Source organism: Nycticebus coucang, chromosome 10 (assembly GCF_027406575.1).
Source record: "Nycticebus coucang isolate mNycCou1 chromosome 10, mNycCou1.pri, whole genome shotgun sequence".
Classification (NCBI taxonomy): Eukaryota; Metazoa; Chordata; class Mammalia; order Primates; family Lorisidae; genus Nycticebus; species Nycticebus coucang.
The window spans coordinates 117,749,641-117,775,083 of record NC_069789.1 but is presented as its reverse complement, the minus strand read 5'-3'; the positions used below and the strand labels follow the sequence as shown (position 1 = coordinate 117,775,083).

General features: G+C 51.0%; 1 protein-coding gene across 1 annotated transcript; it reads left to right on the top strand.

Annotated features, from left to right (window-relative positions):
- Nucleotides 1-3,038: 3,038 nt before the first annotated feature.
- Nucleotides 3,039-24,090, top strand: EHD2 (EH domain containing 2). The gene is made up of 6 exons (XM_053604728.1): nucleotides 3,039-3,215; nucleotides 5,025-5,485; nucleotides 6,772-6,869; nucleotides 11,536-11,948; nucleotides 18,786-18,950; nucleotides 22,451-24,090. The coding sequence occupies exons 2-6, from the start codon at nucleotides 5,082-5,084 to the stop codon at nucleotides 23,000-23,002; spliced, it is 1,632 nt and encodes a 543-aa protein (XP_053460703.1). The 5' UTR covers nucleotides 3,039-3,215; nucleotides 5,025-5,081; the 3' UTR covers nucleotides 23,003-24,090.
- Nucleotides 24,091-25,443: the final 1,353 nt, after the last annotated feature.

Here is a 25,443-nt window from a genome sequence, read left to right as displayed (position 1 = left end):
GAGGCAAGAGGATCGCTTAAGCCCAAGAGTTTGAGGGTGCTGTGAACTGTGACGCCATGGCACTCTACCCAGGGTGACAGCTTGAGACTCTATTGAAAAAAAAAGTTTTTTAATTAAATATTTTATATAAAATTTTTAAAAAAGAGAATGGTTCTTGGCCAGGTGCAGTGGCTCATGCCCACAATCCTAGCACTCTGGGAGACTGAGGTCGTGTGTCACTTGAACTCAAGGATTTCAAGAGAGACCAACCTGAGCAAGAGCAAGACCTGTCTCTACTAAATAAAGAAAAAATAGCTGGGCATTGTGGTGGGTGCCTGTAGTCCCAGCTACTCGGGAGTCTGAGGTAAGAGAATCACTTGAGCTTAAGTTTGAGGTTGCTGTGAGCTGTGATGCTATAGCACTCTAGCCTTGGTGACAGAGACTCTGTCTCAAAAATAAATAAATGAATAAATACAAAAGAATGTGTCTTTGGGGCAGCGCCTGTGGCTCAAGGAGTAGGGCACCGGCCCCATATGCCAAAGGTGGTGGGTTCAAACCCAGCCCCGGCCAAAAAAAAAAAAAAAAAAGAATGTGTCTTTGCTTTGTGCCAGGCACTGGGTCAACAACAGTAAACCAAACAGACAAAAATCGCTGCCCTTGGGAAGCTGACATTCTTCTGGAGGAAGTTAAAAGTAAATAACATACGTAAGCTGTCCTATAGTGACAAGTGCTAAGAAGGAAAATAAAGTAGCAACAAGGGCAGGCGTGTTGGAGGCTGAGTGGGAGCATCAGAGGGGGGCTCTCTGAGGAGACACCATTCAAGCAAAGACTCGAGGGAAGTGTTCTTGTGGGGCACAGATAAAGGCCCATTTTATAGATGGGGAAACTGAGGTGCAGAAAGGCAAAGTTGCTTTCCTGGGTTTCCCTAGCACACAAGTATCAGGGGCAGGATTTGACCTAAGGCTTTTGTGTGCTCTGAGTCCCTGAGGTTCAGAGACCTGTATAATCCAAGAACTGATTTCTTAAGTACCTGACATGGGCTGGTGCAGTGTAAACCCTGAAAAATCTCTCTGGGTTTTCTGAATTCAAGGCTCTGGGTTCAGCTGTCTCATCTGTAAAATGAGGACAACAGTACCTAGTTCTTTGGTAAATTATGATTTGTTGAGATAATATGTACCAGGAGCTTAGAGTGGTGTCTGCTCTAATAGGAACAGCTCAGTCATTGTTAGGGATTTTTTTTTGAGACAGAGCCTCAAGCTCTCACCCTGGGTAGAGTGCAGTGGCATCACAGCTCACAGTAGCCTCCAACTCCTGGGCTTAAGGGATTCTCTTGCCTTAGCCTCCCAAGTAGGTGGGACTACAGGCGCCCACCACAACGCCCGGCTATTTTTTTTTTTTGGTTGGTGGTAGTTGTCGTTGTTTGGCAGGCCCATGCTGGATTTGAACCCGCCAGCTCTGATGTATGTGGCTGGCGCCTTAGCTGCTTGAGCTACAGGCGCCAGGTGCCTAGCCAGGGATTTTTTTTTTTTTTTTTTTTTGAGACAGTCTCACTCTGTCACCTTGAGTAGAGTACTGTCAAGAGAGGCATCATCATCATAGCTCACAGCAACCTCAGACTCCTGGGCTCAAGAGATCCTCCTGCCTCAGTCTCCCAAGTAGTTGGGACTACAGATGTCTGCCTCAATGCCTGGCTAGTTTTTCTATTTTTATTTTATTTTATTTGGAGACAGAGTCTGACTCTGCCCAGGCTAGAGTGCTATGGCATCAGCCTAGCTCATAGCAACCTCAAACTTCTAGGTTCAAATGATCCTCTTGCCTCATCCTCCCAAATAACTGGGAATACAGGCTCCTGCTATGATACCTGCCTAATTTTTCTATGTTTTTAGTAGAGACGAGGTCTCTCTCTTGCTTAGGCTGGTTTCGAACTCCTGAGCTCAAATGAGCCTCCTGCCTCAGCCTCTCAGAGTGCTAGGATTACAGGCATGAGCCACCCTGCCAACCAATGTTAGGGATTTTTTCCATAAATATTTACTGGCCCTGTGGTAAGCCAGGCATCCTGGTAGGTGCTGAGGGCACAAGAGGGAACCACTTAATCCCTGAAGTGGGAACCAGGAAATCCCTGCCCTGACGGGGCTTGTGTTCTTCTGAGGGAGACTGTCACCTAATAGGCAGAAAAATATAGAATGCCTTGTGTGGTTGTAAGGACTGTGGAGAAAAATAAAACAGCAATAAGAGCTAGGTGGTGTGGCTTGGTGCCTGTGGCTCAAGCGGCTAAAGCACCAGCCACATACACCTGAGCTGGCGGGTTCGAATCCAGCCTGGCCGCCAAACAACAATGACGGCTCCAACCAAAAAATAGCCGGGAATGTGGCAGGCGCCTGTTTTCCCAGCTACTTGGGAGGCAAAGGCAGGAGAATCGCTTGAGCCCAGGAGTAGGAGATTGCTGTGAGCTGTGATGCTACGGCACTCTACCCAGGGCCACAGCTAGGTGGTGAACCCTAGATCAGGCAGGGAGATCTGAGAGGGCTTCTCCAAGGAGGTGATGTTGGAGCAGAGGCCAGAGGGAGGGGAAGGAGTGAGGTATGTGTATTGCTTGGGTCGGAAGGCCGGGAGCAGAACAGGTGCAGAGGGACAGCAAGTGCAGAGGTCCTGGGGTTGAAGGATTGCTGGTATTTTCGAGGAACAGAGAGAAGGCCAGCGTGGCTGGGGCCGGAGGGGAAGAGGGCTAAATGGGGAGATGTGGGCAGATCGTGCTGGGCCTTGTGGGCCACGGTGAAATCTGTGGCTGTTAACTCAGAGAGAGGGGAGCCAGGGAGGGTTGAGAGCAGAGGAGTTTCATGAATTCACTTACGTTTTACAATTATTATTATTATTATTATTGCTGCTGCTGGAACAGTTGTTATTCATGTTAAGAAGGGAGATCGAGATGGGGAGGGGCCCAATGCCGGAGGTGGAGGCCGAATTCGAACCCAATGGAAGCCCTCCCTCCCGCCTGCCTCGCGGAGGCGTCCTCACCAGTTCCCACCAGGGGGCGCCAGAGGCCGGGCTCTTGATTTGGGGGGGGCGCCTCGATCCGCCCCCCAGCCGCTCCCTCCCATCCTCCCCGCCCCGAGCCCCACCCGGCTGAGACTGCTCCGGACCCGACCTCGAGTACACGCCGCTCCGTGGGCGCCTCGGATCCCTGCGGGACCCCCGCCCAGCCCACCCGCTCGCTCAGCCGCCAGCGCGCCCGGTCGGTGAGTGCTCCTGGCCCGCAGCTGTTCCCGACCCGCTCCGTGGACCCCGCGAGCCTGCAGGGGTCCAGGTGTTGCCCTGCTAGCCGAAAACTCGGTCCTTGCCCGCCCCCGGGCTGTAACCGTCCCCTCCCTGCGGTGTTCCCCCAGTCCCTCCCTGTCTGTGGCAGTGACCCCCATCCTCAGCGCTACCCTCTTTTCCAGTCTCCTCCAGTCCTTCCCAACTCCGCTCCAGACCCCTGTTTGCCTGGGACACTACCCAGGGATTCCTCTCTCTGCCCATATCCCAGGTCTCACTCCTGTCTCTCTTACCTTTACTTTATCTCTCCCCTCTTTTTAAGAGTATCATTGTGATTTTACAGATGTTAACACATATGATTTGGGCTTATTTTGATGTTCAAATTATCCTGTCTTTGGCCAGTGGGAGCCCCTTCCAGCTGGGCCTGTTGGTCCCTGGGACACAGCCCGTCAGTCTTTGAGCACTTCCCCAGTATCCCATCCAGGTTCACTTATTCTTCCCTTCCCTAGCCCTGGAATCTGCCATTTCTCCAAAGAGTCCTGGATTCTTTTAGTATAGAATGGTGTCTGCAGACACTGATCAGAGTGAAAGCTGGACCTTTGAAAAGATGGATAAAATTATAACCATCTACTTAGGCTGATCAAGAGGTTTTTTTTTCCAGCTCTGTCCATGACTTTTTTTTAAAGAGCAAAGACATATGTTACCGTTATTGGAAATGAAAGAGGGGACATCAGTACAGATCCTACAGTGAATGAAAGGATAGTAAAAGGTTATAGAGAACCCAGTCTGGGTGCTAGGGGTGCACAGTGCCACTGGGTTGGTTATTGCTTCACTAACTTAGTTTCTTAGACCTATAATAAGAACACAAGCTCTTAGGGCAGGTTGCCTGAGTTTAAGATCCAGCTTGAACATTTTGTAGCTAAGTGATTTGGGGCAAGTTATTGCTATTTTCCTGAGCCTCCATTTTCTTGTAGGAAAAGTGGAGATAATAACAGACCTACTTTGCAAGTTTATGAGATTAAATGAGTTAAAACAGTGTTTGGCATGCAGATCATAAATGTTGGATTATTTTTGTTAATGCCCAAAGCTGCTCATGACTTGGGTGCACCCTGGCAACCTCTTCAGCCCCATTCATTTCTCATCCCTCCTCCTCATGCTCCTGTGTCCAGCCACCCACCCAGACATTTCACAGTTTCCAGCACCCAAAGACCTCACCTGCAGGCTTTGGCTGCTCACACCATCCTCTCTGCCTAAATCCCCTTGCCTTTCCTGCATTTCACGGAGTAGCTCAGAAGTCAGCCCTACCCTGAGCCTTGTTGACCATGTGGTTGCTTTATCATGGCCCCTCTGGATGTCTGGTATTTCCCAGGCATCGTTAAGTGCTTGGCGCTCAGGTTTTCACTGGGACTCTGGGTGAGTGAGGACTGGTCTCTGGCTCATCCGGGGGTCTACAGCTCCTGAAGAATGGAATGAATGATTTCAATGAAAATATGTCAAATGATGGAAGAAGGGAAGAAGAAAATGAGAGATTAAGGAACACATTTCTTCCAGGCAGTTTCTGCATCCTTCCTTTTGTCCACCCTGTTGGTCTTCCACTCAATTCCCCTTCTCCCGTACCACTATTAATCTTTCTCTTCCTGTAGCTGGTTCACCACAATTCTTCTCTTGCTTCTGCCACCACCATTGGTGCTCTCTGCTCCTCCTCTCCACCTGGAGGACATTCTACCTTTGGCCCCCCCTTCCTTCTCCTCCACCAGGCAGTCCACCATCAATTCCCTTTCTTTTTCCCACAGACAGCTCTCCACTTGTGCATCTCTCCCTGTGAGCCCAGCAGGCAGCACGTAGCCACCATGTTCAGCTGGCTGAAACGGGGTGGGGCCCGGGGCCAGCAGCCCGAGGCCATCCGCACGGTGACCTCGGCCCTCAAGGAGCTGTACCGCACAAAGCTGCTGCCCCTCGAGGAGCACTACCGCTTTGGGGCCTTCCACTCGCCGGCCCTGGAGGACGCCGACTTTGATGGCAAGCCCATGGTGCTCGTGGCTGGCCAGTACAGCACGGGCAAAACCAGCTTTATCCAGTACCTGCTGGAGCAGGAGGTGCCCGGCTCCCGCGTGGGGCCAGAGCCCACCACCGACTGCTTTGTGGCTGTTATGCATGGTGACACTGAGGGCACTGTGCCCGGCAATGCCCTTGTTGTTGATCCGGACAAGCCCTTCCGCAAGCTCAACCCCTTTGGGAACACCTTCCTGAACAGGTGTGGCAGCCATGAGCCAGAGGCACATGTTTCTATCCCAGAGCCCCCTCTCTGTCCCATCCCTGACTGTGTTTCTCTCCTTCTCAACCCCATTTCCCTTCTCTCTGCCAGGGTATCCAACCTTATTTTTTCTCTGTCACACATTGGAAGTGTAAGAATTGTTAGGTGAGTGCGGTTGCTCACGCCGGTAATCCCTAAAAATGGTGGGGGGGGGGACTAACCAGGCATAGTAGCAGGCATCTATAGTCCCAGCTACTTTGGGAGGCTGAGGCAAGAGGATTGCTCAAGCTCAGGATAGTTCGAGGTTGGTGTGAGCTATGATGCCATGGTACTGTATCCAGGACAACAGAGTGAGGCTGTGTCTCAAAAAAAAAAGAAAAAGAAAAGAAAAGAAAAAGAATAAGAGTTGTCTTAGGTCATATATTAAATACACCAACACTAACAAAAGCTGATTAGCCAAAAAAAAAGAAAAGTCTGTGCATACTTTTCATTATATCTAATACCACAGAAAAGCATAAAACGTCCTTACAAAACCTGCACATTGGACACCCCTACCTACCTGATTCTTCTCATTCCTGCCTCTGCTCTCCTCTCCTCTCTAGTGGAGCAGTTAAGCTAGTGAAGCCACCTGCCTGGCTTCAGATCCTGGCTCTGCTTCTGGCTACCTGGGTGGACTTGGGCAAATGATTTAACCTATTTGTGCTTCTCTTAGCCTTGTCTGGAAAATGGGGATAACTACAGTCTCCACTCTATTGGGTTGTTTATTCATTTGTGTATTTATTTTTGAGACAGAGTCTCACTCTGTCACCCTGGGTAGAGTGCCATGAGCTCACAGCAACTTCACACTGTTGGGCTTGAGCAATCCTCTTGCCTCAGCCTCCCAAGTAACTGGGACTACAGCACCCACCACAACACCTACATAGTTTTTCTATTTTTAGTAGAGACGGGGTCTGGCTCTTGTGCAGGCTGGTCTTGAACTCCTGAGCTCAGATGATCCACCTGCCTCAGCCTCCCAGAATGTTAGGATTATAGGTTTGAGCCACTGCACTCAGCCTATAGGGTTGTTATAAGGACTTAGTACCAACACAAAGTAGGTGCTCAGTGAACATAAGCTATTATTTTTTACAAACATATAATAATTCTCTGTCCTGATCTGCCCTTCCTCTTTCCAGAGTCTCCTCTCCTCTGGATCTGGTTCTCCGCTGTGTAGTTCTGATTTCCCTTCTTACATTACCTGTCCTTCTGCACTTCCCTGGGTTGACCCCTGACCTTCCCTCTGCCCCCAGGTTCATGTGTGCTCAGCTCCCCAATCAGGTCCTGGAGAGCATCAGTATCATTGACACCCCAGGCATCCTATCTGGTGCCAAACAGAGAGTGAGCCGAGGTGAGTGAGGTGGACTCCCGGGTCTAGGGGAGAAGAGGCTCTGAGGGGAAGGGGCTGGGGGGCAGGACCCCAGCTCTGAAGGAGAAGGGGCTGGGGCTAAACCCTGGGTCTGAGGGAGGAGGGGCTGGGCCTGGACTCCTAGGTCTGGGGGAGGAGGGACTAGGGGCTTGGACCTCTGGATCTGGGGCAGGTCTCTGCTAGGAATTGTGCCTGTGACCCAGCTGGCTGGGCAGCAGAAGGGAGCTAGTGGAAGGCCATGAGTGCTTGGTGCTGGCACTCACTGAGGGGTGGGGGAGGCAGGCGGGGGAGCACGTGGGAGCAGGCTGGAGCAGCATGTCTGGGCTGGTTGTAAGGATGAAAAGAGAGAGATGAAAAGAGACAGAGATTTGGAGGGCGAGGCCACAATTCAGAGAGACACAAGACCCAGGGATGAGGCAGAGTTGGGCAGGGAGGCCCTGGGCCCATGCAAGCTCCTGGCTTTGAGTCTGGGTTGCAGATGGGGCTGAGAAGGGGCTGGGAGAGGAATCTGGGCAGAGGCCAAGGCAGGGCCTGGAATTTATAAACAGCTGTGCAGGGGCAGCGGTGGGGGGTGGTGGATTCCAGGGGGGGCCTCTGGGTGAGCTGGCCGCACCCACCCATACCCAGCTGGGCTCAGAATCTGCACCAATGCTTCCGCCCCCCATTTCCTCCCCACATCTCTGTCCTCCACCCCCATGGTCTTGGATGCCAGAAATTGGGGCAAAGGCGGCTGCATTTTGGGGCAGAGGGGACTGGGAGGCACTGGTGGGGAGGCTGGGACTGGGGCGGGGCAGGAGCGCCCAGGGTTATGTGTCCTTGGCTGTTGTCCAGCGGCCCCATGGGAGAAAGGCAGGAGGCAGCTGCAGAAGTGATTGGGAGGCTGCACTGCCAGCCTGAAGCGGGAGGAATTCCTGGGGCTCCCACCCCAGGGGTTCAGTCTGGGGTTTCCAGAAGGAGCAGGTCCCCAAGCCAGGGCAAGGGTGCCAGGAGGGGGGATCCAAAGGCTGTGGGTGTCTAGGACCCTGGCCTTGAGGGTAGAGGAAGAGGAGGAAAGGGCCTATTCTCGGTGTGGATGTGTCTGTGTGTGTCACTCTGTGTATATCTGAGAAAGTTGTGAGTGGATGGCTGGGTGTGGATGGCTCCACGTGTTTGCGTGTGACTGCACGAATTGGTGGATGTGTGTAATCGTGGTCATGGCTCTGAGGCTGTGTGACCTGGTGGAATTGTGTGTATGTCTATGCATGTGAGACTTTGTGTGTGTAAGTCTGTTTGTGCCTGTAATTGTGGCTGGATGTGACTGTGAAGAACTGTATCGTAGGACTGAGAGGGACTTCATGGGGTTGTGTGCAACTGATTGTGTCTCTACCTTGTATTGTGAAATGTGTGTGTGTGTGTCAGTGTCTAAGGATATCTTTTGTCTAACTGTGTGGGTAATGTGGTGTGTGTCTGGGAAGGTATATAATTGTGGGGATGAGTCTGACATTGTGTGTGAGATGCCCCAGATATAGTGTGTGTGTGTGGTTGTACCTGTGTGTGGCAATATTGGGCAGGATAGGATTGAGGGGATTTTGAGTGTGACTGCATCTGACAGCATCTCCAGCCCCTGATGTGAGCGTGTATGTGCAGGAGTGTATCTTTTGTGTGACTCTGTGTGTGCTTATGTCTATGTGGGGGCCTTGGAGTCTGGGAGAGCCTGAAGGTTATGTGAGTCTGAGTGTGTCCCTGTAGGGTGGTGCATGTGCAAGTGTGCCTCTGTGCTGTGTGTGCGTGCTGGTGACTGTGATTGTGTGTGGATCTCATGGTGTCTTTGTGATTGTGCAGCCTCGAATAGCTATGCAGGTCCCAGATTGTGAATAAACTGTCTGAGAGCCTGTGTCTTGTAGTGCTTGGCCGGGGTTGTATCCAGATGTGTGCTGCTAGATGTGGCTGTATGTGTCTTTTTGTGTACTCATACGTGTGCCTTGGTGTAGAGGTATGGCTGCCTCGGTGTGAAGAACTATGAACACATGTGTGTGTGACTTTAGTAGAGCACAGTCCTCTGCTACTTTTAAATGATGGGACCTGGGGCAGGCAAGCCACTTAACCACTCTGTGCCTGAGTTTTCTCACCTGTAAAATGGGACTAATATTAGCCTCCCAGGTTACTATAAGGATTAAATTAGTTACAACATGCAGAACGCTTAGAACAATATGTGGTGCACAGTAGGTGCTACATAAGAGCTAACGATGCTTATTTTTCTTATGTGCACTCAGGGTTTCTCTGCCACGTCTCTTATTCCTATGCTGACTCAACCTCCCTCTCACCTCCCCTCCCTGCCCCATGAGACACACTTTCCAAATCCAGGCCAGAGTGTGTGTTTGTGTAGACTTTGGGGAGCAAGGAGGCCTCCGACTGCTGTCCCTCCAGTGACTTGGACCTTCCTCCCCCCAAACAATGCCCCCACCCCATCCCCAGCAGCCCCAGCAAGGAGCCTGCTCCCTCCCAGGCAGGATGGGCCTGAGCACCAGCTCCCCAATGGAGCATGGCGTCCCTGCTCTGTCACCTCTTTCCCCCTGTGTGTCTTGAGTAAGTTTTTTAACCTTTCTGTGCCTCAGTTTCCTCATCTGAAAAATAGGGTCATAAAAGTGTCTGTCTTCTGGGGTTCTAAAGATTAGTTCCATCCTGGACGATGTGACATGGGGTAACACAATGATGACCCCTGGCCCCCAATGTTCTTTCCTCTGGGAAGCCTTCTCTGATTGCTCAGGCTGGGTCAGACACCCCTTCTGGGCTCCCACAGCTCCCTGGGTAACCCTTCGCAGCCAGGCCACTTGAGGGACTGGTCTGTGTCCCCGGTGGGCTGTGAGCCTGTAAGGATAGGGCTGGGGCTACTCAGCCTCCACCACAGATCAGGCAATGCAGGGGACAGTCTTGAATGACTATCCTGCCTAGTGTCTGCCATGCACTATGACTAATACTTGTTGAGAGCTCCCAGGTGTTTGTTTAAAAAAAAACAAAATAGGCTCAGCGCCTGTAGCTCTAGCGGTTGAGGCACCAGCCACATACACCAGAGCTGGCAGGTTTGAATCCAGCCCGGGGCCCGCCAAACAACCATGACAACTACAACCAAAAAATAGCTGGGCATTGTGGCGGGCGCCTGTAGTCCCAGCTACTTGGGAGGCTGAGGCAAGAGAATCACTTAAGCCCAAGAGTTCGAGGTTGCTATGAGCTGTGATGCCACAGCACTCTACCCAGGGTGATAGCTTGAGGCTCTGTCTCAAAAAACAACAAAAAAAAAAAACAAGAAAAACTCTGTTTTGTTGAGGTATAATTTACATACCACAAAGCTCACCCTTTTTAGGTGTATGGTTCAATGCCAGGCATTATTTTAAGTTCTTGATATATATTAGCTCATTTATATTCTTTTAATATTCACAGCACAGCAGTCCTATGAGATAGGTTCTATTATAATTTCCATTTTCCAGAAGAGGAAGCAAGTTCAGAGAGGTTAAGCTACTTGCCTAAGGCCACACAGCTGATGAGGCCACTGCAGGGATTGCAGTGTAGGTCTTTTTTTTTTTGAGACAGAGTCCCATGGTGTCACAGCTCACAGCAACCTCAAACTCTAGGGCTTAAGCGATTCTCTTGCCTCAGCCTCCCAAGTAGCTGGGACTACAGGCACCCTCCGCAACCCCCTGCTATTTTTTGGTTGCAGTGTTGTTGTTTAGCAGGCCCATATGTTGTTTAGCATACGCCAGCCTCGGTGAATGTGGCCACCGTCCTACCCACTGAGCTACAACCACTGGGCCACAGTGTAGGTCTTCTTTTTTTTTTTTTTTGCAGTTTCTGGCCGGGGCTGGGTTTCAAACCGCCACCTCCGGCATATGGGGCCGGTGTCCTACCCCTTTGAGCCACAGGTGCCGCCCGTGTAGGTCTTCTTGACTGCTAAGGCAGGCGGTCTCAATTACTCTACTCTGTCCATGCAAGTGTCCCTTGTTGAATGAATGAGTGAACAAGCAAAGGCAAAAATGGGTAGGTGGATGAATGAGGAAATGAATGGTGAAAGGAATGAACGAAGGGACACAGGAGCCAATTGCTGGGATGGGTACCAGAGGGCAAGAACCTTGTCTGTGTGTTCTCTGTGGTATCTCCAGCTCCCAGGACAGAGCCTGGCACACATATAACTCTTCTTGGTAAATATCATTAAATAAATTCAAACTATTTAATATCTGCTCACGGCAAGGAGATAGCTATCCAGCATGACCGTGTTGGATTTGGGAGAGATCTGACAGTTCCAGGGGAGAAGTTGGGGTGACAGAGGCCCTTGGAGGTTTGAGGGAGGGAAGTCTCATAGGAAACACTCCATTATTTCACCCATAAGGATGCTCACCACTAATGTCTGTCCAATGAGTGAATGAAAAGTGGAGAGGGTGTTGTCCCCTGTAGCCAGATGGCTTGAGGGGCTGAAGCCAGAGTGAGGGGCAAATTCTGTGTGCCAGGGAGTCAGAGCAGTGTGACACACTTGGGATCTCGGCCATTTCGCCTTTAGGGGATTTGAATAGTTAACAACCTGAGCATCTGTACAGTCCAAAGGAACGCAGGTGATGGAATGAAGGGGGGTGGGGTCTGACTTCTGCCCCTGGTGCCTCTCTTACCCCCACGTCCCCAGGCTACGACTTCCCAGCCGTGCTGCGCTGGTTTGCGGAGCGCGTGGACCTCATCATCTTACTCTTCGATGCGCACAAGCTGGAGATCTCTGACGAGTTCTCCGAGGCCATCAATGCCCTGCGGGGCAACGAGGACAAGATCCGCGTGGTGCTGAACAAGGCCGACATGGTGGAGACGCAGCAGCTGATGCGGGTCTACGGGGCGCTCATGTGGGCGCTGGGCAAGGTGGTGGGCACACCCGAGGTTTTGCGAGTCTACATTGGCTCCTTCTGGTCTCAGCCCCTCCTTGTGCCGGACAACAGGCGCCTCTTTGAGCTGGAGGAGCAGGACCTCTTCCGGGACATCCAGGGCCTGCCCCGCCACGCCGCCCTGCGCAAGCTCAATGACCTGGTGAAGAGGGCGAGGCTGGTGCGGGTAAGCTGTACTGCGGCCCGGATTTACCTTCCAGATTAGTTCTCTTCCAGGTGGGAGGGCCTGCTTCAGGGCGATGCATTCCTCTGCCCTTGCGCTTCTGTTTACTTGGTGTCTCCCTGCCTCCTCTGTCTTAGGATTCTTTCCCTCATCACCTACCACCATCAGGTTGTATTATGCCTTGGGTACTTTAGGACTCCAGTGCCACTGAGCAAAAGTCCTCACAGTGGCCCACAAGTTGTCTCCTTCCTCCACTCCTTTACCTGTCCACACCTCCCATTCCCTTCCCATCATTCGGGGCACTTCACCCTGACCACCTCCATTCTACCTCAGGGCCTTTGCACTTGCTGTTCCCTCCTCTTGGAAACCTCTTCCCACTCCTTGCCCCTCTCAGCTGGCTATCCACAAGGCTCACTTCTCACTTCTGCTGAGCCTCTACTCAAATGTCCCCTTGTCAGGAATGCCAACCCTGCCTTCCTTTTTGTGACTGTCACTTCCCCCATGTGAGTCCCACTTTATCCTTTACTCTGTTATAGTTGTCTTTATAGCATCATGGCTGCCTGGCCTGATGTTACCCATTCATGGGGTTTCTGCATTTACCGTCTGCCTCCTTAAGTTGTATTTTAAGTTCTACAGAATGAGGGATTGTTGAATTTTTTCATTGCTGTTTTCTCAGTGCCTGGAACAGAATTGAGTGCTCGGTAAATATTTATTGAATGAATGACATTAAACAAACACTCACATTTAACAAAATCGTCTCTGTTCCCGGCTCTTTGTTGGGTGGTGCTGGGGACACAGCAATGACCAAGGCAATTCTGGCCTTGCCCTGCTGGGGCTCCTGGGGAGAAGACAGACTCACCCCCAGATGATAATGACCTATGTTGGTTAGGCCCGGGACCAAGTAGAGGATAGGGAGTCATGGAGGGCTTCTTGAAGGAGAGGGCACCTGAGGAAAAATGTCAGTGTTGAACCCAGGGTAGACAGTGCAAGTAACTCAATTTGAGGCTAGGATTGTGTTTTGTCTCCAGGGCAAGGGGAGCCATGGAAGGAGTCAGCATAGGGGAAGGACAGGAATAGACTCAAATCTACCTTCTGGAGGGTAGATTCAAGGTGCGTGAGACTAGGGGCTGGAGACCAGGGAGAGGACAGTGGTGCTAGGAGGCGCTTGGATCAGGGTGGGACTTGAGGCAGGAGAGGAAAACAAGAGCACTGGTTTAAGAGTGATTTGGGAGGCTGAATGGAACATTCACAGGGGAGGCTGCCAGGGTGGAGGTGGGGCAGGAAGCTGGGCAGGCTGAGAAGCCAAGAAGGTTCTGGGGGGTGGAGGAGCCTGAGGCATTGGTTTGAGGAGCAGAGGAGAGGGAGTGAGTCAGAGCCCCCACCCCCACCCCAGGAATGCTTCTTGGGAGGGAGCTGCCCAGGGTGGACTGGACTGTGGCTGCTGCTCCTGGAACCTGTGGAATTCACCTTTCTCTCCTTCGCCAAGGCAGGCTCAGGAGTGTCTGCCCCGCCTCCCCATTCGTGTGTGTTTGAGAACGAGAACCCCCCCCGCAAATTACCCTCCTTACTACCTTTCTCTATTTCTTTCCTTCCCTGGCTCTTATTCTTTCTCTAACTCCCTTTTCTTCTCTCTCTCCTTTCTCTGTGTCTCCTCCTCTATTTCTCTCTATCTCTCCTCTCCCTCCTTCTCTCTCTCCTTTCGCTGTCTTCCTCCCGGTCATTTCTGGGTCCCCCCTGCTTCGTTCCTCCACAGTAGCTAGAGCCCAGGGCTGCGGGACAAAGGGGAGGGACCGGGCCAGACACCTGGTGCCCCCGCCAGGCGGGGGGCGGCTCCGGAAACGCAGACAAACCCCGGAGTCCGGGACCCGCGCCCCGGCCCTCCCACCTTATCTCTTCCTGGCACCTTCTCCTGCTTCCTCTCTGGAAAAGCCATCAGCGCCCTCCAGCCTCCCTCCTCTCTTCTCTCTCCTGGGGTCCCTATGAAGCCTCTTTTAGGCCCTGTCCCTTTACCCCATTGGCTTGCTTGCAGGCCCCACCCACCAGGTTGACCACACCCCTGCCCTGATTGGCCCTGTAGGCCCCGCCTTCGCCCTCTTCCTGCAGATTCATCCCTGGCTCCCCAGTGCCGCTCAGAACAAGGGAGAATGACATTCAGGGTCCCCTGTGACCAAGTCTCACTGCCCTTCACCTGCCTCTTGTCATACCTCCCCATACCTCACGTATGTTTCTGCCACACTGCTTACCTCCCTTCTTGTTCTCCAACGGTACAGGGCCTTTCTGGATTCTCATTAACCCCTATCCCTCTGGGCCTCGGTTTCCCCATCTGTATGATGTAGGGTATAGATATGTCCTCTGACTCTGCCCTTCTGCTTGAAGTGATAACTTCCAGAGGGGCAGTTCCATGTTGCTATGATAGACAAGGCCAAGATCATGGGAAGGTCCCATTCTATTTTTTATTTTTATTTAATTAATTAATTAATTTATTTATTTTGAGACATAGTCTCACCTTCTTGCCCCTGGTAGAGTGCCGTGGCGTCATACCTCACAGCAACCTCAAACTCTTGTACTCAAGAGATCCTCTTGCCTCAGCCTCCCAAATGGCTGGGACTACAGGCATCTGCTATTTTTTAGAGATGGGATCTCGCTGTTGCTCAAGCCGGTTTCGAACTCATAAACTCAAGTGATCCACCTGCCTCAGCCTCCCAGAGTGCTAGGATTACAGGCTTGAGCCTCCGCACCCGGCTGGAAGGTCCGATTCTAAAGAGGCCCAGATGCCCTAAACCTTCAGACTAAAATTTTCTGAGGTGGCCCAATGACATTCATTCAACAGTCACTGAGCTCTCACAACGTGCTCTGATACTCTTCTAGGCCCTGAGGATGCTGCAGGGCACAAAACCAGATAAGCTCCTCTGCTTGAATTACTTTTTATTGGGGAAGCAGATATTAAATTAATGGTTGTGAAGGAAAATGAAGCAGAGCAAAGGGAGGCTGGTGAGGGACTATTTTAGTGAGATCTAAAGGAGAGGCAGGGAAGAGCTGTGTGGAGATCTGGTGGGAAAGTGTTCAATGCAAAGGGAACAGCAAGTGCAAAGGCCCTGAGGCAGCAACATGTGTGATGCACTTGAACAAGGAGCCTAGGGCTGGAGGAGACAGGCTACTGAGGGGTGGAAGGAGATAAGAATTCAGAACCAGCCAGAGGCCACTAGCATTAACATTCTAAACCTATGACTCTTTAAAATAATTTTTTTTCTTTTTTGTTTTTGGAGACAGTCTCTCTCTGTCACCGTGGATAGAGAGCTGTGGCATCACCCTAACTCTCAGCAACCTCAAACTCTTGGGCTCAAGTGATCTTCTTGCCTCAGCCTCCCAAGTAGCTGGGACTAAAGGCATCTGCCACAACGCCTGACTAGTTTTTCCATTTTTAGTAGAGACAGGAGTCTAGCTTTTATGCCCAGCCCCTAAAATAATTTTGTTTTTTTTGAGACAGAGTCTCATTATGTTGCCCTCGGTAGAGTGCTGTGACATCATAGCTCACAGCAACCTTAAACTCTTGGGCGTAAGCAATTCTCTTATCTCAGCCTCCCAAATAGCTGAGACTATAGGCGCCCACCACAACGCCCGGCTATTTTTTTGTTGTAGTTGTCATTGTTGTTTGGCAGGCCCGGGACGTGTTCTGACCTGCCTGCTCCAGTGTATCTGGCTGGCGCCCTGGCTGCTGAGCTATAAGCGCTGAGCCTAAAATAATTTTTTTAGCAAGTCTTTTCTATTGAACATTTAGGACCATCTCAGGGTAAAGCATTCATTCTGTGTCAGACATGCTCTTTCCCACCCGTGGGCACCCCAGCCCTAAGGTTCTCTTCCCTAGAGGGAACCCCCATAAGTCGTTTCTTGGATCTCTTTCTGGATATATTCTGTTTTTATATAAGCACGTATATTTAATTGTTGAGTTTTCCTACAAAAAACAGACATACCAATAATTATTCTGCCCTCCTAGTTTATTTTTTCAGTAACTTATGAGATTGTGGCTCAAAAATTCCCAAGTTCATTAGTTTATTTCAGAAACATTTCTTGGCTGCTTGCCCATTTTGTTGGATATTGGGGACAGACAAGGTCCTAGCCTTCATGGAGCTCATATTTCTATGGAGAGAGACAGAATAAGTAAACTGACAATAAAATAATGATGAGTTAGAATAATTGTGAACAAAATAATAAACGTGAAAGTTAAAAATAATCTGATGGTGGTGTGTGGGGCACTTTGTCCTCATAGGATAGTTTCTATGACACTCTTGGACGCTGAGTGGGCCAACTGTGGGGAGACTGGGGCAGAGTTCCAGGCAAAGCAAGGGGTGTGTGCAAAGATCCAGGGGTGGGATGAAGACTGGCGTGCCGGGCAAGCAAGGTGGGCGAGTAAGGAAGCTGCCCTAGTGAGTGAAGGTAGAATAGGGAGGGATGATGTTGGATGATTCTGCAGAAGCCAGACTGTGTAGAGCAGCAGTATTCAAACCTTTTGGTCTCAAGACCCCCTTTTCCTTTTGTTTGTTTGTTTGTTTTTGAGATAGGGTCTCACTGTACTGCCCGGGCTGGTCTCAAACTCATGGGCTCAGGTGATCTTTACACCTTAGCCTCCAAGCAGTTGGGAGTACAGTTGGGAGTACTCCCTACTCCCTTTATACTCTTAAAAATTATCGATGACGGCCGGGCATGGTGGCACATGCCCGTAATCCTAGCACTCTGGCAGGCTGAGGTGGATGGATCGCCTGAGCTCACAGGTTCGAGACCAGCCTGAGCCAGAGTGAGACTTCATCTGTAAAATAGCCAGGTGTTGTGGCGGGTGCCTGTAGTCCCAGTTACTTAGGAGGCTGAGGCAAGAGAATCGCTTGAGAGAGCTAGAGGTTGCTATGAGCTGTGACACCCCGGTACCCTACTAAGGGCAACAAAGTGAGACTCTGTCTCAAAAAATTATTGAAGACTAGCTGGTTTCATTGTTCCATGCCTGTAATCCTAGCACTCTGGGAGGCCAGGGTGGGTTGGGTGGATTGCTTGAGCTCAGGAGTTCGAGATCAGCCTGAGCAAGAGAGAGACCCTGTCTCTATTAAAAATAGAAAAAATAGCTAGGCATAGTGGTGCACACCTGTAGTCCCATCTATTCAGGAGGCTGAGGCAAGAGGAGTTTGAGGTTGCTGTGAGCTATGACACAACAGCACTCTACCCAGGGCAACAGAGTGAGTTTGTGTCTCAAAAAAAAACAAACAAACAACAATTGAAGACTCTAACGAGCTTGCATGTAAATGGATTAAATAATAAATGTGCATATTTATTGTATTAAAAGTTAAAAACATTTCATATTTATTTAATATCATAATATTAATCAACAATAATTATTAATATATAATGATTTATGATAAATGTTATCAACAAATTATTGATGTTCATTTATAATGAACAGATGGTAATAATAGTATAAGATAATTTATAAATAACAGTCATAAACTTATTGCCTATTAACCTAAATAACATTTTATGAAAATTAACAATTTTCCAAATTCCCCCCCCCTCAAAAAAAAGCAAGGGAAGTGGATCTGTTTTACATTTCTGCAAAACTCTTTAATGTCTGGCTTCTTCTGGATTCTGATATCTGTCTTTTTATTTGCCTATTGTGGTATCACAGGTCTTGTTGCCTCTTAAAGACTCCCGTCTGTCTGCTTGGGAAGAAATGAGAGTGAAAAAGGCAAACAAGTCTTACTATTGTTGTCATTATAAAAATCGTTTCGAGCATGAGAACCCCTGAGGTTCCCTGGACCACATCTTGAGAATTGGTGCTGTAGGGTTGTGTTGGTATGGTAGGAATTTTGAACTTAGATAAGCAAACTGGGAGGTTTTTTTTTTTTTTGAGACAGAGTCTCACTTGGTCACCCTTCATAGAGTGCTGTGGGGTCATAGCTCACAGCAGTCTCAAACTCTTGGGTTTAAGTGATCCTTTTGCCTCAGACTCCCAAGTAGCTGGGACTACAGGCACCTCCCACAACGTCTGGCTGTTTTAGAGACAGGGTTCTTGCTCTTGCTAAGGCTGGTATTGAACCTGTGAGCTCAGGCAATCCATCTGCCTCGGCAGCATCTCAGAGCTTGGCGTTGATCCCTGAAAATCCTAGCTTGGGCTGCTGCTGAGTGGAGGAAGGGCTGTCTGGACAAGAGGAGACACTATCGGGACATTTGAGTATCTCCAGGCAAGCGATGATGATGGCTGGATGAATGTGGTGGCCACTGGGGTGGTGAAAAATGAAGTAGGACAGAGATTTAAGAGGCAAAAATAAAAGGGCTTATTGATAGGTTGGATGTGGCCAGTGAGGACAGAGAATAATCTAGGCAGGAATAAGTTCCAGATTCCTGGCCTCAACTGGGAAGGCAGGACTAGGGGTGCTGATTCTGGAGGTGGGCCCAGCTGAGGGTGTCACAGCTCTGGAGACTGGGCCCAAATTCCACTTAGGGGGTCATGACATGGAGATATCTAGGAACATGGATGAGGCAATTAGCTCTGAGTCTTGGACTCCAAGGAGAGGAGTGGGTGTAGATTTGGGAGTGGGTGGCTTGAGGGGTGTTTCAAACTGGGAGGGGGTGGGATCACTTAGAAGATGGGAGGAGCCTCAGTTGAGGCCCATCATGTGAGGAGGTGGGGTGCACAGTGTGGCCCTGCCACTTGCAGCAACAGTTATGAACTTGTTAGAAGTTCAAACGCTCGAGCCCAACCCCAGATAAGTGTATCAGAAACTCTGGGGATGTGCATGGCACCCTGGGTTTTAACCAGCTCCCCAGGGGACTCAGGTGAGACCTCTTCTCCCCCAGGTTCATGCCTACATCATCAGCTACCTGAAGAAGGAGATGCCTTCTGTGTTCGGGAAGGAGAATAAGAAGAAACAGCTGATCCTCAAACTGCCCGTCATCTTTGCTAAAATTCAGCTGGAGCACCACATATCTCCTGGGGATTTTCCTGACTGCCAGAAGATGCAGGTGGGTGGTTGCCCAGGAGGGAGTAGGGGTGGGGATGGGAAGGAAGACTCCTGTGAGCTCTAAGGTGGATGGCAGATTATGGAAAGCACTTCCTGCATATGGTTCCTCAGGAGCATGGTTTTATGTGGGACTGAAGGAAAAAACCCGAAACAGCGCAGGCAGTATGGCTCCCGCCTGTAATTCCAGGACTCTGGGAGGCTGAGGAAGGTGGATTGTTTGAGCTCAGGAGTTCGAGACTAGCCTGAGCAAGAGCAAGACCCCCATCTCTACTAAAAATAGAAAAATCAGCTGAATGGTGTGATGGGTGCCTGTGGTCTCTGCTACTTGAGAGGCTGAGCAGGATGATCAGTCAAGTCCAGTAGATTGAGGTTGCTGTGAGCTATGATGCCACAGCCTCTACCCAGGGCCCAGAGTGAGACTGTTTTTGAAAGAAAGAAAGGAAGGAAGGAAGGGAGGGAGGAAGGAAGGAAGGAAAGAAGGAAGGAAAGGAAGGAAGGAAGGAAGGAAAGAAGGAAAGAAGAAGGAAAGAAGAAGGAAGGAAGGAAAGAGAGAGAGAGAAAGAAAGAAAGGAAAGGAAGAGAGAGAGAGAGAGAGGGAGGGAGGGAGGGAGGGAGGGAGGAAGGAAGGAAGGAAGGAAGGAAGGAAGGAAGGAAGGAAGGAAAGAAAAAGAAAAGAAAAGAAAAGAAAGAAAGAAAGAAAGAAAAGAAAAGAAAAGAAAAGAAAAGAAAAGAAAGAGCTGGATCTGAGTGTGGTGGCACAGAGTAGACACAGTGCCACTAGAGGTCAGAGGGGCAGGACTGACCAAATGAGTGAGGGGACAGGTCCAGGCAGAGACCAGTCTCCCCCCACCACCACGCTGGACCTCTGTTCTTGAGTTAAGGTGATATTTACAGCCTGTGACTTTTATTTGCTTAGAATGAGGTCTCACTATGCTGCCCAGGCTGGAGTGCAGTGGCTGTTCACAAGTGCGGCCACAGCTCACTGCAGCCTCCAACTCTTGGCCACAAGTGGTCCTCTACCTCTCCTTCCTGAGTGACCTGGACTACAGATATGCGCCCCTGTGCCCAGCCCAAAGCCCACGACTCTTTTTTTTGGCAGTCTCAATCTGTCACCCTGGGTAGAGTGTGGCATCATAGCTCACAGCAACCTCAAACTCTTGGGCTCAAGTGATCTGCTTGCCTCAGCCTCTTGAGGAGCTGGGACTACAGGCACCAACCATCGGGCACAGCTAGTTTGTCCATTTTTAATAGAGATGGGGTCTTGCTGGAACTCCTGAGTTCAAGCAATCCACCCACATCGGCCTCCCAGATTTGCTAGAATTACTAGGTATGAGCCACCCTGCCCAGCCAGCACGTGACTTTTAAATCTGAACTATATTTTCAGCCCAGACTCTGAGGGATTTTGGTAGAGTGAATTTCACCTTAGTCACTTACTGCCTCTGTGAGGTTGGACAAGTCATGGCTTTACTGAGCCCGTTTCTTCAGTTGGAAAATGAGCATTAATTATATTAGCAATAAGGTATTGTCGTGGGTGCTGAATCAGTTAACTCCAACCCCCCAGCACAGCCTGGCACCTAGTCCCAACCTCAGTAGTGCTGACACCTGAGGTCTGTAATCCTTGGTTTGAGGGCACTGTCCTGGCATTTGGGGGTGTTTGGCAGCATCCCTGGCTTCTACCTACTGGGTGGCAGTAACACCCTTGAGTCATGAGAATCAAAAATGTCTTTGGCTATTGCCAAGAGTCCCCTGGGGGAACATCGTTAACACTGGCTGTGAACTTCTGGGCTAGGTGAATCGCAGCTGCTAACTACGCTGACATTTATTGAGCACTTTATTTAGATCAGGCGTCCTCAAACTGCGTGCGGGCCACATGAAGCGGTGTGAATTGTATTTGTTCCCGTTTTGTTTTTTACTTCAAAATAGGATATGTACAGTGTGCATAGGAATTTGTTCATAGTTGTTTTTTTTTTTAAACTATAGTTCGGCCCTCCGATGGTCTGCGGGACAGTGAATTGGCCCCCTGTTTAAAAAGTTTGAGGACGCCTGATCTAGATGAATGCTTGGGCTTCCCTGTTCCTTAGATGAGAGGAGTGCTAAGGTTATCACCCCTGTTTTACCAGTGTGGAAACTAAGGCCCAGAGAGATGAAGTCACCTGCTTCAGGACATACAGCTCCTAACGGCAGAGCTGGGGTAGAAGCTGGGAGCCCCGCGCCCTAGCTGGTATGGCCTCTCTGCCTCTGCAGTGGAAATTCACATGGAGCTGTGAAATTAAGCCACCCTTGCAGGGACTCTCCTGGCACAAGGGACCCAGAGTTGCCCATATCAGAAGCAGTTTGGCCATCAACCCACTCTGATAGCTGCTCTAGCACAAAATGACTTCTTGGTTGGGGCAGGGATGGGGGTAACCCTAGGATTCTCTAATGATCTGACATTCCCAAGCATAACCTCCTAACACGGCAGCCAGACACTCGGTGCTCTTTGTGGTTTGGAAACACCAGCAGGAAATGAATTTTCTTTTTTTTTAATTTGCAGATATTTATTAACATTCAAAGACACTGTCTAATCTTCCATCAGCATCCAAAGCACCTTTTTAAGTTGCGAGCTTGCTGTGGTCACAAAATCCCTTTTTATACTTTTAGAAGATCTGCCTGTACTCCAGTCATGGATTCTTGTTCCTCTTCTGAAACCTGCGGAAATGAATTTTTTTTTTTTTTTGTAGAGATAGAGTCTCACTTTATGGCCCTCGGTAGAGTGCTGTGGCCTGACACAGCTCACAGCAACCTCCAACTCCTGGGCTTAAGCGATTCTCCTGCCTCAGCCTCCCGAGTAGCTGGGACTACAGGCGCCCCCCACAACGCCCGGCTAGAAATGAATTTTCTTTTTTTTTTGTAGAGGCAGAGTCTCACTTTATGGCCCTCGGTAGAGTGCCGTGGCATCACACAGCTCACAGCAACCTCCAACTCCTGGGCTTAAGCGATTCTCTTGCCTCAGCCTCCCGAGTAGCTGGGACTACAGGCGCCCGCCACAATGCCTGGCTATTTTTTGGTTGCAGTTTTGGCCGGGGCCGGGTTTGAACCCGCCACCCTCGGTATATGGGGCCGGCGCCTTACCGAGTGAGCCACAGGCGCCACCCAGAAATGAATTTTCTTAATCTGAAAAATGGCTAGGCGCTGGGGTGAGGTGGAAGGTGTGGGCAGGGGAAAGCTGTACCTGATGCTAAAATATAGACATCTTTCTCTATTGGCTGGCAAAGAGCTGCTGCTCTGAGTCATCAGAGGGCCCTGACCTTCCTACCCTCGAGAAATTCTGCGGCCCAGGGGAGGGCCTCCGAGTCTGCTTTGCCTAAATGTCTTCTGAGTGGTTGGTGCCCAAATGATACAGGTTGTTCAGAGATTCAAATATTTCTGCATCTGTAGGTAAAGAGCTGCCATCCTGCAGCCTGAGGGCCTCAAGGACGGCACCCCTGACTTCTTGGTGTCTCCACCCCCTCCCCACCACAGGAGATGCTGATGGCGCACGACTTCACCAAGTTTCATTCATTGAAGCCGAAGCTGCTGGAGTCGCTGGATGAGATGTTGACACACGACATCGCCAAGCTCATGCCCCTCCTGCGGCAGGAGGAGCTAGAGAGCACCGAGGCGGGTGTGCAGGGGGGTGCTTTCGAGGGTACCCACATGGGCCCATTTGTGGAGCGAGGTCCCGACGAGGCCCTGGAGGATGGTGAGGAGGGCTCGGATGACGAAATCGAGTGGGTGGTGACTAAGGACAAGTCCAAATACGACGAGATCTTCTACAACCTGGCGCCCGCTGATGGCAAGCTGAGTGGCTCCAAGGCCAAGACCTGGATGGTGGGTACCAAGCTCCCCAACTCAGTGCTGGGGCGCATCTGGAAGCTGAGCGACGTTGACCGTGATGGCATGCTGGATGATGAGGAGTTTGCTCTGGCCAGCCATCTCATTGAGGCCAAGCTTGAGGGCCACGGGCTGCCTGCCAACTTGCCCCGTCGCCTTGTGCCACCCTCCAAGCGGCGCCACAAGGGCTCTGCAGAGTGAGCCACCCCCATCGAGGGCATTTCCTCCCACTGGCCCCTCTGTGGCTCCCTCAGCTACATGCATGTCTCTGCCCTGGCTCACGCACACCCTACCCGCTCACCCTACCCAGCTGTAAGGACAGGGGTTTCCCTTCCTGCTACCGCCACACTCCAATTGAAGCGTTTAGTGGGGGACAAAGGAGGGGCAAAGCTTCGCACCTCTGACCTCTCAGGCACATCATGCCAACACTGATACACACACGCATCCATCCATCATGTCCTCAGATATTTATTAAGCACCTACTATGTGCCTAGCCCTGTTCTGAGCACTGGGGATGCAGCAGAGAACAAAACTGATATGGTTGTGCCATCGTGGAGCGGACATTCTCAGTAGAGGGCACGGACAAAGTCATACACACGCTGATCCTGGGCAGGTCCCCTTGCCCCACTTCCTCCTGCCCAACTCCATCACATCCTCAGGTCTTGGGACCACTGGGGGCTCAGAAGGGGGACACAACCTCCTACTTCCTCAAATGGACCCCTCTTCAGACCCCACCTCCGGGAAAGCCCAATTCTGGTCACACCCATTTCCCTGCTAGGGATCCCATAGCAGGCACAAGAGTCCCTTCTTCCACCTTATTCCATCCTTGCTCCTCCAGGATTGAGTCTGCTTGGAGGTGTTTCTGTCCTGGGCCACTTGTTTGGACTGAAGGGGCCAAGTGTCTGGATTGAAGCACCCAGCCTGCCCACCCCCCACCCCCCCAGCTGGTGGTCCTCTCCACCAGCCATCAGTCCGTATTTAAGTGGAGCCTCTGCCAGATGTGAAGGCCCCAGGGCTTTATTTTAGACCCCTTTCCAGGGATGTCATGGGGGAGGGGGTTTTCTTGGTGCTATAGCCCCCACCCCATCCCTAAAGGGATGCCCCATGCCTTTTCCTGCCTTCACTGCCCCCTGGCAGGGGACCTCATGGAAAAGATGGGGAAGAGCAGAAGGGTGGAGACAATACCTCTCCCTGGGATTCCCACGTCCACCACCGACCCACCCCATGCCTGGGAGAGGCCTGTGAACAGAACAGTCCCCACAGAGCGAATAAAGCCAAGGCTGCTTCTGTGTCGCAGTCAGGCTTTTTTGGGTCAGGAATCAACTCCTCTCCCCCCAGGACCAGGGAAGGAGAAGCCTAGCCCAGGACTTAGGGTGGGGGGGAGGTCCCCTCCGAGCTCTCAGGGCCGGGTGGAGTCCGTGACTCAACGCAGCAGAGCCTGGTGACTCAGGCCCGGGCTAGGGGCCAGCCGGCATATTTTCCGAAGAAAAGTTACTCTGGGGCCCTCCCTCCGGGACATCCCTCCCTCCCCCCTCCCACCGCGGGGGCCTGGGAACCAAGCATAGGGAAGGAGGGGGGTGTGAGTGTGAGCTTGAGCACATGGTCCCCTCCCCACGCCCCGCCCTGCCCCTCATCCTGCACTCATACAACCTGGGTACACAACCCCTGACACGTAACACCAGAGACAAGCGGGCTCCTAGCTGGGAGGAGGTGATGCTGCGGACCGGCGCCTCGTCCCGCGCACACACCCAAGGGAGCAACCCAGGCGCCCGGGCCACGCTGGCTTTGCGCTCTTCCCGCCCACGCCAGCCCGGTTTCGCGGCTCCCCGCGCCCTCTGGCGGACACTGAGATGCCCGGCAGGCTTGTCGAAAACCCTGCCTGAAGCGGTAGGCGCCCAAATCTCTCTGGCGCTTGTCATTTCCAGGATCCAGCTGAGTTCCGCTGTGCCACCTGTGTGGCACTTTCCCTCATGTGCTTTTTTCCTTTGTGAGTTAAGAATGGCCTTTCTGAGGCCCTGCATCCCTTTGGATGGTTGCCAGGACCCAAGAGCCTCTGAGTTTTCTTCCTTATTTGTAAATAGCAAAGATAAGTTGATTCTAAGATGGAGTCTCAGGGGGCGAAGAGGTAACAATAGCTAACACTGAGATGCCCGACACAGCCTTCAGCGCTTTGCATTTATTATCTTGGTTTAATCTTCAGAATAATCTGTGGGGCAGCTGTACCTTTATCATCCTTATTATACAAACGAGGAAACTGAGGCACAGTGAAGCATTTTGTCCAAGATGAAAGATTCACGGTCAGCGCTTCTAGGGTCCTAATAGAATATGTTTCTAACATCCCTCAAATATAATGCTCTGTGCTTCCAACTTCGACATTCCTAAATTCTTCGATCGTTAATATTCTGGGATTGAACATTGAGAAGACTAACGTGCTGAGATTGGAACGTGTCTTGTGCGGAATCTGCCACTAATAGTTCTGATTATTTCTCTTTTAAGAAAACGAGATTCTGGGCGGCGCCTGTGGCTCAGTCGGTAAGGCGCCGGCCCCGTATACCGAGGGTGGCGGGTTCAAACCCGGCCCCGGCCAAACTGCAACCAAAAAATAGCTGGGTGTTGCTGCGTGCGCCTGTAGTCCCAGCTAC